The sequence below is a fragment of the Struthio camelus genome, chromosome 17 (genome assembly GCF_040807025.1).
Source record: "Struthio camelus isolate bStrCam1 chromosome 17, bStrCam1.hap1, whole genome shotgun sequence".
NCBI lineage: Eukaryota > Metazoa > Chordata > Aves > Struthioniformes > Struthionidae > Struthio > Struthio camelus.
Window position 1 is genome coordinate 21001140 of NC_090958.1, and position 18008 is coordinate 21019147.

The 18008-nt window shown below is 41.8% G+C and overlaps 1 protein-coding gene across 7 annotated transcripts in view; it reads left to right on the top strand.

Annotated features, from left to right (window-relative positions):
* ZNRF3 (zinc and ring finger 3) overlaps window positions 1-18008 on the top strand; it is a 120664-nt gene that overhangs the window by 52195 nt on the left and 50461 nt on the right. The window contains exon 1 of one of the 7 annotated variants that reach the window (XM_009672328.2): window positions 8462-8518. The exons of the other annotated variants lie outside the window; for them this stretch is intronic. Coding sequence (XP_009670623.1) covers window positions 8504-8518 — 15 coding nt within the window. The 5' untranslated portion in view covers window positions 8462-8503. Of the gene's footprint in view, window positions 1-8461; window positions 8519-18008 lie in introns of those variants that run through there. 7 annotated transcript variants of the gene reach the window in all.

The following is an 18008-nucleotide window of genomic DNA, read 5'->3' on the forward strand; positions in this document are numbered from 1 at the left end:
ACAGTTGAAGGGATTCTCCCTAACAAATCACAACTGTGTGTATACCGTGGGATCAGTGCTGATCTCTGGAAGGATCTTGGCTAACTGCAATGCAATCCAGAAGCATGCACCAATGGGAGCCAGGAGGGATCATAAAAGGCTTCTCAAAGTTGTGGCTGAGATTTCCTTTCCTTCCTATGGATAAAGTGTTTTCTGAAAATGCTAATTTTGGTGCAAGCAGCACTGAAAATTTCATGAGCATGTTGGAATTACCAGGAAAGGAGTACAGAGCAGAACAGAAGACCTCATAGGCACCACTGGCCTCCAGAAGCTTGAACGCTGTGCACGGTTCTAGTCCCTGCAGTTTTACACTGGGAAGGGAGACTAGGGGAAGAACAGACTAGAGAAAGAACAGGAAGACCACACGGTGAAGTGTTCAGCCTCGTCGGGTAGTGGAATGACACCCACAAAAAAAGGACTGAATTGTATCAGCTTGGAAAGGAGGCTGTTGGTGAGAGAATATGCATAAAGTCTGAGGTGGAGACAGTGATTATGGAACAATTATTGGCTATTCCTTACAATGTAGGAGCTATCAGAGTGTACTCAGTGAAATTCATGGAATAGCTTTAAAACTACCAAAAGAAAGTACATTTTATATATGGTAATTTGTGGAACTCTGGCCAAAGGATATGGTAAAAAACCAAAAGTATAAGCATCTTCCAAAAGGGATTAGGCAAACTTGTGGAACATAGACCATTACGTTTAATAGTAAGTAATGCATCTAGGTGAAGGCTCAGCTCTGGAAGTCTTTGAATCACTGATAGCCCTAATTCAGAGGCTGTACCAGAGAAAGGATCATTGTGTATCTGTTCTGCTTCTCCTATTCTCCTCTCAACTGCTGCAGTTGGCTACTGCTGGAGACAGGATACTGTGCTGGTTGGATTTTTGGTCACGCCCTGTATGGCTGTTTTTATGACTTGCCCAACATCACATAGGAACTCTGTGGCAGGGGAAGCAATCCAATATCTTGGGAAACGTTCAGCTGCTTTAACCGCAAAACTGTATTTTCTTTTCTCATAGTATCTTACCTCATTCACTGCGCACTGTCCAATTTCTGTAGCGTGTGAGGGAGAAGTTCTGCAGACAGCGCTCATTCACCCTGCGCTGCTGCGTTCTTGGAGTACAGTTTGCACCATTAATTTCCCAATCAGTGAGGCATACCTCCGTGGTGAGGTGTGCCAGCAGGAGATATACAGCACTAACCTACGCCAATAAGCTCTGCTGGATTTATTATCAGGGGCTGTATGCTAGAGCTACAGGGGTTGGTTTAAAAAAAGGAGGGTGGGGAGAGGAAACAGAAGCTGAATCTCAAGGAGAGATTAGGCCATGGGTTAGTGGCCATAGAAAGGAGGAATCCAGGAAGGGGCAGGGAAAGGATGGAGGAAAAACTATCTTTGTATCCTGAAATACAGAAGCACAAGTATATGAATTAAGGCTGAATGGGCTATCTTAAATCTGGCACTTAAACTGAGAAACATTTATAGGAACATTAAGGCTCCTATATCAAGTTTTAGATAAAATTACATAAGCTTTTTTTTGTCCAAATAGTTTTCTCTGACATTGCTGTTCCAAATGTTTATTTTTAAGTTTTAAAAACTACTGGTACTCTTGCTTTTTTTTCCATGCCTAGAGATGCAGTAATATGATAAGCATGTACATTAATAAAATGTTAGAGGAGCAGCTCAGGAAAGCTGTATTATTTTGCAAGTTGTAGTTTTGTATTTTAAGTTAGTTTGGATTTTGCTCTGAGATCAGGGAATTAACCCCTTTGTAATGAAAGGGAAACGTGTCAGGTATCTCCAGACTTTCAGAAACTTACGTTATTACTAGTTTGACTTCAAGTAATATAAAATGAGTCCTTTAGGCACCGGGTGTTAAGTTTCTATAATTGACTTTGAAAGATGGAAAAGAGAGACGGGTCAATAATTTCTTGAGTACAGAATAACATTTTTGTTCAAGATATCAAAGTATAGACTGTGAGCGAAGCTGCACATGTGCCTTGTCTGCTGGTGAGGTGTTTTGAATAGTGCCCTGGACCAAGTTGTGGAGACCTGTGGTTTACATCTAACTTGGTTATTGGCTTGCTGTGCAAAATAAAGCAAACTGAGGCTGAAAGAGGGAAGAAGAATTTCACTATGTGAAATGAGAATATTGGCAGTGACGTTTTCTGTGATGTGCTACATTAGAATTAAGAATGGCTTTTTATTTTAAAGTCAATCTTTTTACTCCCTACTACAGAGCATTCTTCAGCGGTGACTCAGCGTAGAGCTAATCCCCTTCAAAATGGTTGCCAGTTGCCACTGGGAACAATAGGACTGAAGCCACAGGCTGCCACCAGGTGGCTGTTTTTAAGAAGGGCATTTATTTTTGTTTTGGGTGAATTTGAGTGTTTCTTTCCATCTCAGAATATAGCATGTTTCAGTATTCACTAAATCCTTGTAAATGGAAGACTTTGGAAATAGTGTAGTTGCTTCTCACTCCATTTGAAGTGGAGAACCTAGTGTGCTGGATATTTTCTATTATGAAAAAAAAAGCATTAATCTTTCATCTGTTTTCAGGAACAACTCTTTGCAGTAAATTTATATGTTCCAATACAGGCCACTATGTTTTTTGAAAGTACTGAATTGCTCTGTGGGCAGGGGTGTGTTTTCCCTATCTTGTGAATGAGGAACTAAAGCAGAAGGAGAAAGGAATGACTTCCGTACAGTCTTAATGGGAGAAGATTTAGTTGCAGCAGAAATCCAGCCACCACCATCCTCCGGTAGGGTTAAATCCAGTCACCAAACCGTCAGTTCTCCCCACGTGGAGCGTGGCAGCAGCACAAGAAAAGTGTGCGTGTGTTCCTGGGCACACGTTGTCTCAAAAGAATTGTCTGGTAAAAAGAGAAGATGTGACAGAGCATGGCCAGTATCTTCCCGAAAGCTGCATTGCTGACAGTGGGGGCTCCGAAGTGGACTGGCCTTGGGAGAACCCCAGACGTGTAGGGCCGAAGGGGATGTCAGTGGGAGCTGAGGGATGTATCGGCTTCCTGCTGTGAGATAGGCTGAAGTATCACGGTGAAGTTGCCTGACCAAGGAGATTCTGTTCTTGCCTTACAGCCTGTTCTAAGAGTTTCTTCTCATTTAACTGCAGCAGAGGCTTTGACTTAACCTGCGTTTCTGTTTTATGTAGTTTGGAGAGACTGTGCTGGTATCGGTTATGATACTGGCTCTGACAGAGGAACTGCATTTAAAACTGTGATGCTTGGACTTTGCCCAGTGAACGTGTGTGCACAGCAGGGGCAGGGCATGAAGGAGGCTGTGGAGTAATTTCTTGAGGACTTGATGATGTTGACTGAAGGGCAGACATCCTAGAAACAAATAGGAGGCTGTACCTGTTTGGAGACCTGGGCTTCCAGAAATAGTTGGCTCCTTTCCCTCTGAAGTGCAATTTTACTTACACTTTAAAATGATTTCAAATGGACAGAAGTAATGAATTAAAAACAAATCCACTGAAGTATATGAGGCTGTCCAAACTGAAAATGAGGTCAAGTGATAGGTCTAGGGGAGGAAAGTTAAGGAGAATTTGGAGCACGATGAAGTGGGAGAACTGGGAAACGAAGAAGCATGTGACAGCCGCAGTTTGAAACAGAACTTCTGTAAAATTGAAGTGACCTGTGTGCTCTCGTTGTTTGACTTTAAGCCATCCTGGAATAATACACAATGAAATGTAAGCACAAGCTGACCAAAAGGTAAACTTTGAAAAATGATTTAAGATTGAACTCTGTATCTTCAGATTATTTAAAATGTCATAGATACTGTTCTAGAGCATTTCTTGTTTGCTTCAATATAAGCTAAAGTAAAATGTAGAGAGAGAGAGTACTTTGTAATTTATGATAAAATACAGTACAAGAATATGATCGTTATCCTCAAGTCACCTACTTATAAACCTAGAAAACTTAACGTTAAGCTTCACAGAAGTGGATGCAAAGGTAAGAAACGTGGGGGAAGATGTGTCCAAAACAGTTTAACCTTGTAGCAACGTAATGAAGGAAAATGTGTAGTTAAAAGTAATACTCATAGTTGATTTTAATATTTTTCTTCCTCTTATTTCACAAGAGACATGTATGACGGGATTTGCAATAAACTGAGTCTGAACTAGGGAGTTTGAGGGCTAGGGAGTTTTTTGTGGGGGTGGATTGGGGAAAGACTGGAAAGAGTACACAGAGCTGATAGTTTTAAATTAGGACAGAGGAATAGATTATTCCTTAGAAATAATGCGGTGTAGGGTGGGCAAGTGAGAGAGAACGTGGAAGGGAGATTGGATGCTGGAAAATCTTCCCTGAGCAGTGGGTAGCCTGGACAGACATGAGAATCTGAGCTCTGTTGGGCCTGTGGTTCGGGGACATGTGACTTGTTCTGGAAATGGAGAAATCGCTATTTCACCACCAGCACTGAAATGCCTCTTTGAAGCACGATCTCAAAGAGATGGCTTATTCTCTGGGGGGGAAAAAAAAAAACTCCATGCTGTGAATGTTCACAGAAGGAAGCAGAGCTGGTCTAGAATGTTTCACTTCTCTCTTCTCTGGGGTACTCGGTATATTGAAGACATGATAACAAATATCCAGGTAAGCACCACAATTCCACAGATGTTTGGTCATTGTGTCGTGTGGGCCAGGTGAAGAAGGTTGGTTCTGCTATGAGTGCAGGAACAAATTCCCTGGTCTGTGCACTGGTCTTAGAGATCTAAAATTCTGAATTGAATCCAATACTTAAGGTTTTCAACATCACTTTGGTTTTCTGTCTCCTGTAACTCTCCAGTGGTGGTGTGGCTCTCATGTACTGAATTTAAGATTGCTGACAAAGGCTTACTTGTTTTAGTTAACTTTTGCAAACACGTTAGCCTAACACAGAATACAGATTTTCCATGTTTCTGTCTAGTGTGCGTTGCCATAGTAGAGGGCGTCAATACTTCCATCATATTCAAAAACTTTGAGAGCATCTTCCGAGGCACAGACTGAAGGATCTTTTGTTATCTGTAGATAGTGCAGTTTATAGAATCTTGAAGGAGCCTTTATGCAAGTATTCAGAGATTCATTCACGTGCTGACCTCAGAAACAGAGTGCCTCTTTAGGCATATTAAATATTATATTTTGGCCTTGAAAACCTTTTTTCATGTTGGCTAACAGAATGCAGGTCTAACGTGTCTTTTGCTTCCTTGGTGATACTTCCAGACTGACTTTCAGTCAAGCTGGTGATCAAGAATTTTCTAAATATTGAAACATTCCTTCCCATCAACAGTTGTGTTGCAGCCTAGGCTATTTGTTCAGGCCATGTAACTCTGTACCTTTTGTATTTTTGCTCAAGCTACCACCATGTACTGAAGTCGCCTGAAACTTTATGCTGCTCTCTGTCCAAAATGCACACTGTAGAAGTGTGTCTTTTACTCCTTAGCAAGCGTCAGCTGCTTCTCGTGTGTGTGTTTTGGGGAGGATTTTCTGTGTATGAGGTGGAGGTAAATATAATGAAATTATTTCTGTTCTACCATTACCTGATAATTCAACAATTGTATTTTAAAGTTCTGTAGGCTAACTAAATCACTTGCCTGGGGAGGTTGACAGGTCATTTTTCTGGAACAGAGTGGCTGTTGTCTTCTGGGAATTACAAAAATCAGAATTTGAGTTTGTGATTTTTTTTTTGCCTAATGGAACAATGTTGATTCATATTTACTTTCTGATTTTACTTAATCTGTTAGACTTTGCTGCTTGCATTTGCAACTTCTTTCCCTATATTTAAGGACTAGGAATTTAATTTTTACATGAGTCTCATGTGCTCCTTTAATCCAAAGAGCTAAAGCTCTAAGAATATACCAAAGATCAAAAGACTCGTGGTAAAGTGACAGTTTTAAAATACTGTGTCCCCATCTATATGGGATTGCCGTTGAGATCCCATTTATGCTGTCTTCCTGACCCAGAATATTTCAGAGCAGGGTGTCATCTCTGCATTTTTACAGAGTTATCTCTTCGTTTTTGCTTCTAGTCATAACTATCTTAAATTACTATATACAAAATTGTATAAAGGAAAAATTAAAACTGCTGGGTTGTTCTGTGTCCATGTTCTAGCAAGCTTAAAAACGAAGGCTACCACACTCCAATGTAGTAACAAGCTAAGTCATATGGATGTCGAGAAGATGAGACGTTCTCTTCGAGGCAGGTAGCAGTGTGGAGCGTGTATTGGCTCACAAGCACTGACCAGCTTTTTGAATATGGTTCCACTGAACAGTATGCTGGCAAGGCCTGATAAAACCAGTCTGCGGCTGTTTGTAAGCTGACTTATAATATTTTTATGCAAATGGTGCAAGTAGGCTAGGAGTCTGTGTTACTGTCCCTCGCTTTGTCCAGGAGAAATGACATATGTGTTACTGGGTAATGTTTGCAGGCTGTTTTTTATTGTGGGGCAGCCTCCCAAGCTCTGACTATGAAGGTGTGTTTGTGTTTTCTGTGAGAAGTAACCACTGTGCGTTATCTGCTGTATCTTTTCCATCTCTGTTCCACTTGCAATCACTGAGCCAAAGTTTTAATTTTGAACTTAGCACAAAGTTCATCTTTGGTTCTGCCTCCTGTCTTCTGCTGTAGTGATTCAGCAGGATATATCTTGAGCCTAAACAATAGTTCAAGTATCTGAAATGCGAAAATGGGTGGAGAGAAGGATTAGAATATCACAACCCTTTTCTCTTGTTCTTCTTTCCTTGTTGCAAAACACAAAGCCACCCGTTTCATATTGCCAGCTAGGGCAGCTCCAGCACTATCCTCCATCTCTGAATTTCACTGCAGCCCAGGGGAAGCTGCACCTCTGTGGCTCTCGGCTCTGGCAGCTGCTGAACTTTGATGGGGACATGCCTGCTCTCTTTGCACTGGCCTCCCTTGGCAACCAGCCCTTTGAAGATGACCTCTTGCTGTTTGTCTGTTGTCTCTCTTGTGTTGGATTGTAGATGAGAGGTTGGCATGAGGAGGGGGAGGGGATGGAGTGTTGTGGGTTTTTAACCTCATTTCTTTGGCATTCATAGCTGCTTTTTTTTTTTTCCTCTCCTCTCTCTGTGGCTTTTACCTCTGCCTATAGCTATACATATGGAAAATGGTTTTTGGCAAAAATGCACAGTTTGTTTGTCATTTGTATGTAAGGCAGTGGAAGCTTGATTAGTTTTGTGGTGAGGATGTTGCATTCTTCCTGTAACAACCTATTCCTGTTAGTTCCCCCCCTCCCTCCTTTTTTTTAAAGATGATATTAGTTATAGGCCTGCCTTCCTCTGTGTACATGTTCTGTGCGCCTTCTCCCCCTCTGGCCCAATAGGTGCACCCCTTGGAGACAGCACAACACATCTCACCTGGTTAGTGAAGGTCTTGGGTGTGAACAGGGTAGTAGGGGAGACTGTGATCCTGTAGATCAATAAGCAGAAGGATTTTGCTCCTTGATCACCAGTTAGAATGTGCAGTTGGATAACTAATTACTGTTAGGGTATAACTAATTAATGAATTTTTGACTGAAGCAAGATGAAACTAGTCAGCATGCTTGCTGCAGAAAGACAGGACAGCCTGAAAGATCATGTCTAGCTTTAGCTTCTCTGGTCATATGGTCAGACTTAGAGAAGGAAAGGGGCTACTGTGCTGACTGAAATACTTATTGTGGCTCTTTACAGAGTAAGTGAGCTCCTATGTCCTGTTTTAAAGGAAGGCACCACAATCAATCTGTAGTTTATGGAGCAACCGTTTTTCTAGTGCATTTTTGGATGTAAAGTGATAGGCAGATTATTCCTCTGGAGCAATCTCTTCACTGCTAAAATGGAGACTTTGAAGCAGCTTTCCATGTATGAAGGACACTTAAACTGCTGCTATAAATCTAATGAAATATTAGCAACTAGTGACACAGCATACCCTTTTGTTCCAGCTACCTTTCTAGTCCCTACATGAGTCAAAAGCCTCCTCTGAATCAAACCTGCAGCTTCAAAATTTCTGTGCATCTTTAGCTCAAAATCATCATGTATATAATTGCCACAAACGAAGAACTTGTGGAATATAACCTGCCCTATTCCACATATCTGGAGAAGATCTGATTCTTGGAGCTGACTTCAGTGTTTACCTCTGTTAGCACATACTAGCAGAAACAGCAGTTATGGAAGATAGGACTGATGGATACAACAAGATTTCACCAGCAAGCAGTGCAGCTCACACATGGAGGCAATAAATATACATATGAGATATTTCCTCTTAGATTTGAGCCTCCTCCCCCCCCCCCCCAACTCTCCATTTCATCTTTCCCCATTTCCCAGAAGTCTGGCTGGCAAAAACTAAAAATTACTGATTGAAATTTCATACAAATGTTTTTCCTTCATTTCCTAGTATAACTTGTCTGTTTTAAGTGACCTGTTTTTTTTCTAGGCATGTAGAAGTTCTGCAAGTCGTGTTGGCTGATACTATGCATGTTGATGCATGACATCTATTGAGGTAGCTTTGATTCTATCTGTGAAACTTGATGCTTCTGAATTAATTTGTGTTATTTTTAACTCCCTTCTTTTCTTCTTCACTTCCCTTCTCTATTAACCTAGCAAAGCTCCCCACAACTCTGAGCCCAAGCAAACCAGCTGTGTTTGTTAACAGCGCACTGCAAAATGCACAGAGTAAGATTATCTCCTCTTCCAGGGGTTTTAGAGGACTCTAGAAGAGCAGGTCATCCCTTAAACTCCACATAGCATCAAGAACTTCTTAGAAAGTCAGGGTCTAGACCAGATTGCATCTCAGAAAAATGAACTGTACAGAGTTTGGAAAATCAGTCACAAATCAGTTCATTGTTTGTATATAAAGAACAATCACTGTCTATCTAGAGACTGAAGTTACTGTGAAATTTTGGATCAGCATGTGACCTGTCAATCTACCAATCTACTTCCCAAGTGTTTGTGGGTTTTTTGTTTTTTGTTTTTTTTAACTAAAATATGATCTCCAAATGGGTAGCTCAGAGATGGGCAAAATAAATTTAATTTTCAGAGGAATTGTTGCAGTAAATGTGCTTCTGAGAAATAAAATGCTACCTTCTCTGGGGTGGGTGGGTGTGTGTGTGCGTGCGTGTGCGTGCGTATGTGTTTTTTTAATTCCCTCCAAACACTCTTGGAATTTTCATCTCAGCCAAGTTCATTCCTTTTCTAAGTGTATATCCTCTGTGCTTTTGGCAAGGAATAGCAAATGGAGGGTTTTTTTAGGGTCCCTCAAATTAACAACCTTAATCATCTGGTTGTTTTTGCTATTGAATGATGACACTCATTCTTTCTGGGCCCTAAACACTCCTTGGGGTTGAACAAATAGACTCCTTTATATTGTACAGTACTTGTTAGATCTCTTCATACTTGCAAGTTTTCTAGTAGAAAACTTTCTTACAGAGTTTTTGTAACTCCATGTGAGGCTTTTAACTGAAGCCCAGGTGATTGTGTGGCACTGACCTGATACTTGCAGTTTAAGCCCCCACTGAGCGTTATGGGACAAATCTAGCTGTCCATGAGATGTAAGCTAATCCTATTGTTCCCAGACAATTATGTCTATATCTAATGTTTTGGCCAGGCCACTAGCATGTTTTTGGGTCAGTCTTTTTTCTGTATAGTGCCAGAACTCTTAGATGTTACTGTATAGCTACTGGCAGCCCTCTTCTGTCAAAATAGTCTATGAACATGTCATCTTACTCCTCATTTTCCCTACCTTAGTGGCATTGTACCTATATCTTTTGTCAGCATCTTTCCACCCATTTAGAGAGGAAAAAAATGCAACTCTAAACATGACTTTGTTCCCTCCTTGCTTTGTAATTTTGAGATAGGAGAACTGAGGAGGATTTTTTCAGGGTAATCAAAGCACTTAGATTCTTGAGAGAAGAAATCTGCCTTCAGATTAGTCTTGGGTATTCACATTTGCTCATGGACCTGAGCATCTATCTGAGATCCTGTGACGGGAGGAGAGGCCGAGGCTCTTTGTGAGCGGGCGGGAGGCTTCCCTTGCGGAGGGCCATCTGCAGTCATCAGTGCTCGCTGTTCTGCTGTAGCAGGTCCCTGAGCTGCGTGGTGTGGGCAGTACACTTGATCTGTGCCTGTGCAGTAAATCTGATGCAGATGTGTTGAATCTGAGTTTTGTACTCACCTGTGACAATGCATGTGCTGTGGTGTCTGCTGTGCCACTCTGACTTGGGGCAGTCCCAGCTAGGAAACAGAGCAGGGTATGCTGCTGCTGGGTATGTCTTTCAGCTGGCAGTTTGCTCCCTCTCCTGAGGGATTTGAAGCGGAGCCATGGCTCAGGGGAGTCGCTCACATGCGCTTTGTGTAGTCCTGTGTTGGACAAATACAGCAATGATGCTGTTTCTCGCTTCAGGGGGTAAGTGTGCTGATGTCTGACGGCCAGTTACACTGCTCAGTGAGAGTGATTTGTGGAAAGGTGCCTGTCTAGGTCGCATCAGATCACTTCCAAGATCTGGCTCCCTAGTTAACAAACTCGCTCTAATTGCTCCTCAGAGTTTTCTGCTACTGTTCACAGGATCTGATGGACAGTGTATAGCACTGGCCTGTCTGCATTGTAGGTTTTTACTAGGCTTTTTTGCTTGGTGGATGTAGTCAGCTGCCCATCTCTGTTTTTACGTTTAATTACAGCGTAGACTGGAGTTCTCATCACCCCTCCAGGCATACTTCCTTGCGTAATGTGGACTGTGAGAGGATTTCGGGAGCGCTCGATGCTCTTACTACAGAGAAGGCTCAGTGGAACCCGCTTGCGGGTTCTGCGCTGACCGCTGGGTCGAACCACATAGTCACAGCTGATAGCCAAGAAAAGCACACTGCTGGTATGATCAGGTCCTGTAATGGTACATTTTGTGGCAGTTTGGTTTTTGGAAGGATGATGTTCTTCAAAACAAAACAAAACCCTCTGAAAACCAAAACAAACTGGAGAAGTTTGTTTAATGGAGAAGTTTTGTACTTGCACTGGAGGCTCAATGTTCCTCTCTGCATAGCTAAGCTCTGCGCTCCAGTGGAGCGCAGATGATGGGGAAATGATTCTGGCTTTCACCTTTTTAGAAGAGCTGCTATGTTCTAGCTCCTGCCAGCGTAAAAGCCTCATATTTTATCAGGCTGCAGAGACAACAGCAACCTCTTTTTCTTTTTTTTTTTCTTTTCTTTTCTTTTTTTTTTTCCCTCCTTTAAACTACTCTTTAGGTCCTGGGTTTTTTTTGTTTCTGTCTGTACAGTTCTGGATTGCCCTTCTTTAACAGCCCTTTCTACTGATGCCTTTTTTAAAATCACTGATATAAAGAAGCTGCAGCCTGAACCTTTTCTTCCCAGTGGGGAGTCGGTACTACTGGCCCGGAATCTTGCAGTCAAAGATCTTAAAGCGTTTTTTTGGCAACAGGTTGTTCTGCTGGTACAAAACTTTTGCATCTCAGTTTACTCTTGTGTTCTTCATTCCACTGTGTTCATAAGTGGCAGAGGAAGCCATACAGTTTTGTGGTGCTGGAGCTATATTAGTAGCTGCATTATGTTCAAGACCAAAATCACATCAGTGGCAAAAATCTCTCCCAGCTGAGATGAGTCAAAACTATTCTGAAGAATGAGTGTGAAGTAGTTTTTGTAGTTCTTAAGAAATAATTTCCCTTTCTGGTGCCACTTTCTGGTCCTGTGTTCTGTGCCTTGTCACAGCTGAATTTCTTCTCGCATGAAGAAAGTGGAGAAATTACTCATTTTTAATAAAATTACTCATTTTTAATAACGGCAGTACGTAGCAAGGGAATCAGTTAAGTTTGACTCCGTCGCTGAAGTAGATGGAGGAGAGGAGCAATTTTGCTAGTGAGCTCTAGTTCTATCTTCCTTTAGGAGCTCATCTTCAGTGACATCAGCTCCATTGGATAAACTCAAAATTCATACATACTTTCTGAATTCTGGCATTGGTGGAGAGTTTGTTTGAGAGACATACAGACAAGTTTTGGTGTTTTTGCAGTGGACTTAACTAATACCTGAGTAATTGTTCCACGCCATAGAGCTATCAAACCTGAAGTTTCTGCTGGGATAAATCACAGGCTTTGTTACATTGCCTTGCACCAAGACAGTCTAGAAACTGGCCCAATCCTGTATATGTGATGGGTTGATCTCTCTCATCAGTGCTCTGACAGGAATTTTCCACGTTTCTCTTAAGATTAGATGTTACTCACTTATGGTATGGGGTTGGGGCAGGGGGTGCGTATGTGTTGTTCGTTACAACCATGGGGTGGGTAAGGTATAGGAAAGACAAAGAATTTTTGGCAGCCTCCGTGGGGCAGCTAGAGTTTACCGATTCTGTTTCTGCAAGTAAATCTAGTGAGAATAATTCCCGAACAATGAAAGCTGAAGATAAGGTTCATATGATGATTTTGTGTTTTGTTATGCACAAAACTTTCAGGTAGGAAAATGAAAGTGATGGAATTTTGCCTGAAAAATAAATGAATTTGAAGATTAATTTGCACTACAGAAAGATACAAATCTTGGGAGTAGTAGAATACATAGAAAGCAAAAATTTAAAGATCTAAAAATTGCTGAGTGTATGCATGCACATGTGCATATATTTAAATGTTAACCACCCTCACATTTCATTCATGATTTTTCTTCCTCCGCCACCCCTTTGTTAGATGCTGAGATTTGCTGGGTCTTTACTCTTACAGATTGATGAGTTGTAAGCCTTGCATTTCAGTCCCCCAAATGCAAATAATTGCAGTAGCAACTGTTCCATTAATTTTTAAAGCACCTGCCTGAACAAAACTGTTATGGTTTTGGCAGCTTCTGTTCTGCGTCATTAATAGGTTAATAATCTTTGATTTAAAGAGTGCAGTGCTGTTTAAGACTGTTGCTGGAAGCTCTGCTGTTAGCTTTTGCAGGGGTTTCTCTCGCTTAGCAGCCTTTCCTTTCTGCACTGAGAATGTTGGGGCCTGCAGGGGAGCTTGACATTCCTGTGAAGACTTCTTCCAGCCTGCAGTGCAGTGGGAATTTGCCTGCCTTCTGGATGGAGAGCCCCTGTTTTGCCAGGGAGAGAGGTGGTATGTCTGATGAGTGGGTAGAAGTCTGTCTCTCGGCCTCTTCTCTCTTCCACACCCCTTTAAAACATGAGGTGCTTTTCACATCAGGTTGGAGAAAGATGTCTTCTCTTGCTGTTAAGAACACATACCAGTATGGTGTTCACAAATGTTTTTTCTACCAGTGCCTTCTGTCAGCGTGGAGATAGTGCATCATTTGTTCTGGCTTGTACGGTTATGGTGGAAATACATCTCACAACATTCTCCACTTCTTTCCCAGTGTTTTTGGAATGGGAAACTAGTAACTTGCAGCAAGTTCATTGATGTCAATAAACCATTTCATATTTCAGGCATCACCAGATGCATGGTGTCCCACAGATTCCACATCTGAAAGCACTGAAAGTTTCCGATTAGAGCCAAGTACTAAACAAAAATGTTATATAAAAATGAGCAATTTCAGGCAATGCGATTTGGATTTTTTTTTTTTCCTTCATTAGATGGAAGCAATTTCTGTAGAAAAGGCCTCTTCAGAAGAGGTCTTATTCTATAGGAATATGAACAAGGACAAAGCGAATTCATTGTCATAGCTTTATTTGCTTAGGCATTCCTTTTACTTAAGTATATGAAAAATGTTGTTTTTTGGCAAGCCAATATTCCAGAGTATATGTATATTATTAGCCTTTAATCAATACGTCTGGTTCTGTTACGGTCAGATCTTGCTTTTCAGCAGTGGCTACCATAAATGTTTTTGATGCCAGTGAATAACTATTGGCAATCTCAAACACACATCATGTGCTTCAGAGACTACAAACAAGGAAAATCAGAGCAGAGACATTAGCTTCTCCATTAGGTGTAGAGAGAAGCTGTCTTAGCTGTATTACACACGGTACAGTCATTAGCTGTTGATGCTAAGAAGATTTTCACCCCAGCAAAAGGTAAAAACCTACAACAGAATCTTCTAGGGAAACTTGAAATCCTTGGCTTTCATTCCAGAGTTCTTGTATGTGTCCTGAGAGGTAAGCCTTGCAGATAAGCTTTCAAAATATGAGTATATGTCATTCTAGTGTATTGTAACAGCTGTCTCAGTAGTGTGAATGAACCAACCTTTCTCCCTTGCCCTACCTGCAATACATGCAAACAGCTGTAGAGGATTAGAAAATTAGTTTGCAGTTCAGTATGTGGTCTGAAAGTGGCTAGTACCAGCAGCTTTAGAAGAAGGTGCAGACAGCAAATAGTGGCAATTCTGTTCTTCAAGATTTTCTTTTCCTTCCCATTAACAATGAATGAGGATAAAAGCTATGCAGAGAATTGGAAACTTTTCCTCTACTGAGTTTTCCGTCTATTTTCAGCTTCTCATTATTCAGTCTGGTAGTCCAGCAAATCACCTTAATAGAAATACAATTTTCTGTAATGGAATGTTCATCTGTAAAACGGTTGTATTTCTAATGTGATTTGTCTTGCATTATGTTAGGACCTGATATTAACTTGCTGAAATGTTTCTGCTGCTTTTGAAAATGATTTTTGCCTTGATTTGGAGGACAGAATTTAGAATCAAAGAATGATAGAAAAGTCTAGGCTGGAAAGGATTTCTGGAGATCATCTGATCCAACCTTGCGGTGTGGCCTATCAAGTGCCAGGTAGGGTGAAATAATCACATCCTTTGATCTGCTGGCTGTACTCTTGCTGATGCAACCTCGTTATCTTGTAGCTGCTGATGCAGCCTCAACTGCTGAGTAGTGTTGAGCTCTCTCTCCACCAGGACCCCCGTGTGCTTATCAGCAGAGCTACACTGCAGCCAGTTAGACCACAGCCTGTACTGCTGCTCAGGATTTTTCCACCCCGTGTTCAGGACTTTGCATTCATCTTCATTAAACCTCATTCAATTCTTGGTGGCTCAGTCTTCCAGCTTCTCAAGGTGCTTCTGTCTGGTGGCCCTTCTTCCAGCATTATCTACCACTCCTCCCAGTTTGCTGTCATCTGCGGACTTCAGTGACGGTGCATTCAATCCTGTCATCTGGATTGGTTATAAAGATACTGAATAGTGTCAGACCTCGTATTGACCCCTGAGGAACTCCACTCGTAACCAGCTGCCAGTTTGACTTTGAGCCATTAACCACCACCTGTTGAGCTAACTGCTGACTCTTGAGTCATTTTAACTGGTTTTCCACCCATCCTGTTGTCCATCTGTCCAGTCCATATCCTAGCAGCTTGACAAAAGGGATGTTGTAGGAGACCCATGTCACACGCTTTGCTAAAAACAAGATAGATGACATTCACAGCTCTCCTCTCCTCCACAGAGCAAGTTGCTTCATCACAGAAGGCATTCAGGTTGGTCAAGAACTATTTATCCTTGGTAAATCCAAATTGGCTTTTTCAGTCACCTTCTTGTCCTTTGTGCACCAGGAAATTGCTTCCATGAGGACCTGCTCCATAATTTTTCCCAGGGACTGAAATGAGGCAGACTGCTCTGTAGTTTTCCAGATCTTCTTTTTGCCCTTTTGAAAATGGGTGTAGTATATGCCTTTTTCCAGTCATCTGGAACCTTCTGCTGATCTCCATGACCTTTGTGGAATAATAGAGAGTGGCTTTGCAGTGATGTCAGCTGACTGTCTTAGGTCCATTGGGTACATCCTCTCAGATCCCATAGACTACTATGTGTCTGGCTTGTACAGATGATCCCTAACTCAGCCCTCTTGTACAGTCAGTGGTTTGTTGTTTGCTTCAATGTTGCTTTGTGCCCAACCTCGTTCAGTGGCATATCTACATCTTGCATGTACCTCCTCTTACTATTAATGTACTTACTTTTCTTGACATCTCTTGCCTGTTTGAGCTCCAGCTGAGCTTTCACCTTCCTAACCACATCTCTGCATGCCTAAGCAATGTTTCTATATTTGTCTTTGGGATTCTGCCCCCTTTTCCATCTCTCCTTTCCATCCAATTTCTGGAGGTTCCAGTGACAAAATACTGGATTGTCTCTGAATCACACACTTTGTGTGCATTAGTCCTCTAAAGATGAACGAGGAAGTTGTTGTTTACTAGAAACCTGTTTGGCAAGAACTCTCTTTATTGCATTTTGAAGGAAAAAGGTACACTCAATCAGACCACTTTTTGTGTCTAATAAGGCTTGTTTGGCAGAGGGAAAGTTCACTAGAGAAGTGGTCCCTAAAGAAGTGTACTAACACTTTCCCCACTCCCTATAAAGCATTTAAATCATTTGGTTGCCTTCTTTCACTTAAACCATGGTATACTCCAGGCTTTGGATCAATCCTTTAGGAGAAGCCTCCATGAGGGATGGAGTTTGAGGTAGGGGGTGAGACCTCGAGCTTGGAAGCGATAAGTGGAAAACGAGGGGCTGGGTAACAAAAGGTCCCTGAAGTCTACACTGAGTTACCTGACGCTGCTTCTGTTCGCTTGTGCAAAGCTAAGGAAGGAGGCTCACTTCTCTTCAGTTCCTAGATGCTGCTTCCACATACACCTGGTTTTCGGGGAAGTTTTGGGAAGAAATTGAATTTCCCTGATGATAGGCTTTTTCTTCAGTTTTCTGTATTTTACTTTTTTTTTTTTTACCATGCGGAACCTCATACATTTTATTTCAAAAGCCTGTCTGTGATGGAATGTGAATTCATGCGGAGGGAGCCAAATCCATGCCAAGCACATTCCGGGTGGGAAAGCGATGCTGTTTCTGTTGTTTCAGGCCCCAGAGCAGTAAGGAATTCAAGTCTTCACAAAAAGGCTCAACAGTTCTGCTGTGTTTTAGAGGCTTATACGCTGTAGTTCTTTGAATTTGTTTTTTACTGCAACTGTTTGAAACTACTGATCCTTTTTCCCCTCACAGAACGTAATTACTCAGTTTTATTGTTGCCTTGGTAGTTTGTCCTTCATGTCGTGGTTACTGTGTTAGAGCTCTGCAGAGGCGAGCGGTAAGTGCAGACTTGCTGTGCTGCTCTGAATTTAAGGTGGGATACCGGTCGGAGTCTAAAGTGAACATGTTTGTGATCCAGAAACACCCTGGACCTTCCTCGAGACTGAATTTTTGTCTATTTATCCTCATTCATCCTTGCCCTTTTGTGTCCTGTGATCTCCACAGGCTTTAAAGTGGAATGATGCTTAGTCTGTGTCACGTCGTGGTTTCCCTGCCAAGTGCCCCTGCTTTTCTCCTCTTACAAAAGGCAAATAAGGTGTCTGCAGTATAGAACGAGGATGCTTCAGCAAGCACGATTTTGGGTCTTCCAAAAGAAAAAATGAAATCAGTATCTTCTCTTTCAAATTTGTTTTAATTTGTCAAGTAATGCCTCCAGCATGTTATCTGTTGTAGAGGTTCAGAGAAAGTGCTGTCCTCTTTGTAGCAGATTTCTGTCTTGATGAGGAGGAGGATCTTATCTGTGTTGCATTTCTGGTATGACAGGCAGAGACTGTGCAGGGGAGGGGATTCTTCCCCTCTCTTTGTGCAGGGAGGGGGGGTAGGGAGGGAGGAATTTTTAATAATTTCTTTTAGCAAGGTTGACCTTGGAACTGGCGCTGAAGTTGGCATTGGCAGAACTCCAGTATCCAACTGCCTCAACTGACTTAACCAAGGGAAGGGATTATTTGCAAGGTGGGAATTTGGGATCCTTTTAACCTTCTTAAAGCTTCTCCTGGGGTATGGAAAGGCCCCCCTTTCTCTACTCAGCGCCTTCCTAATCTTTTCCTCAGGCAGTGTGTTGTTGCCTTAAAACAGAAGAAGCAAACAAATGGATTGCGTCCGTAGGTTGGTGAGGACGAAAGCGAGCTTTGCTATTCTAATGATGTTGGACAGGATGGGGCAGAATTGCAGGGTTTCTATCTGAAAATTGCCTCAACCTGTAACTTTTAGCATATATTTCAGGGAATACTTAAACATAACCCATGTTTCTGTATGTAGCTACAGCTTAGGAATACAAAGAGTAAATACCTAGC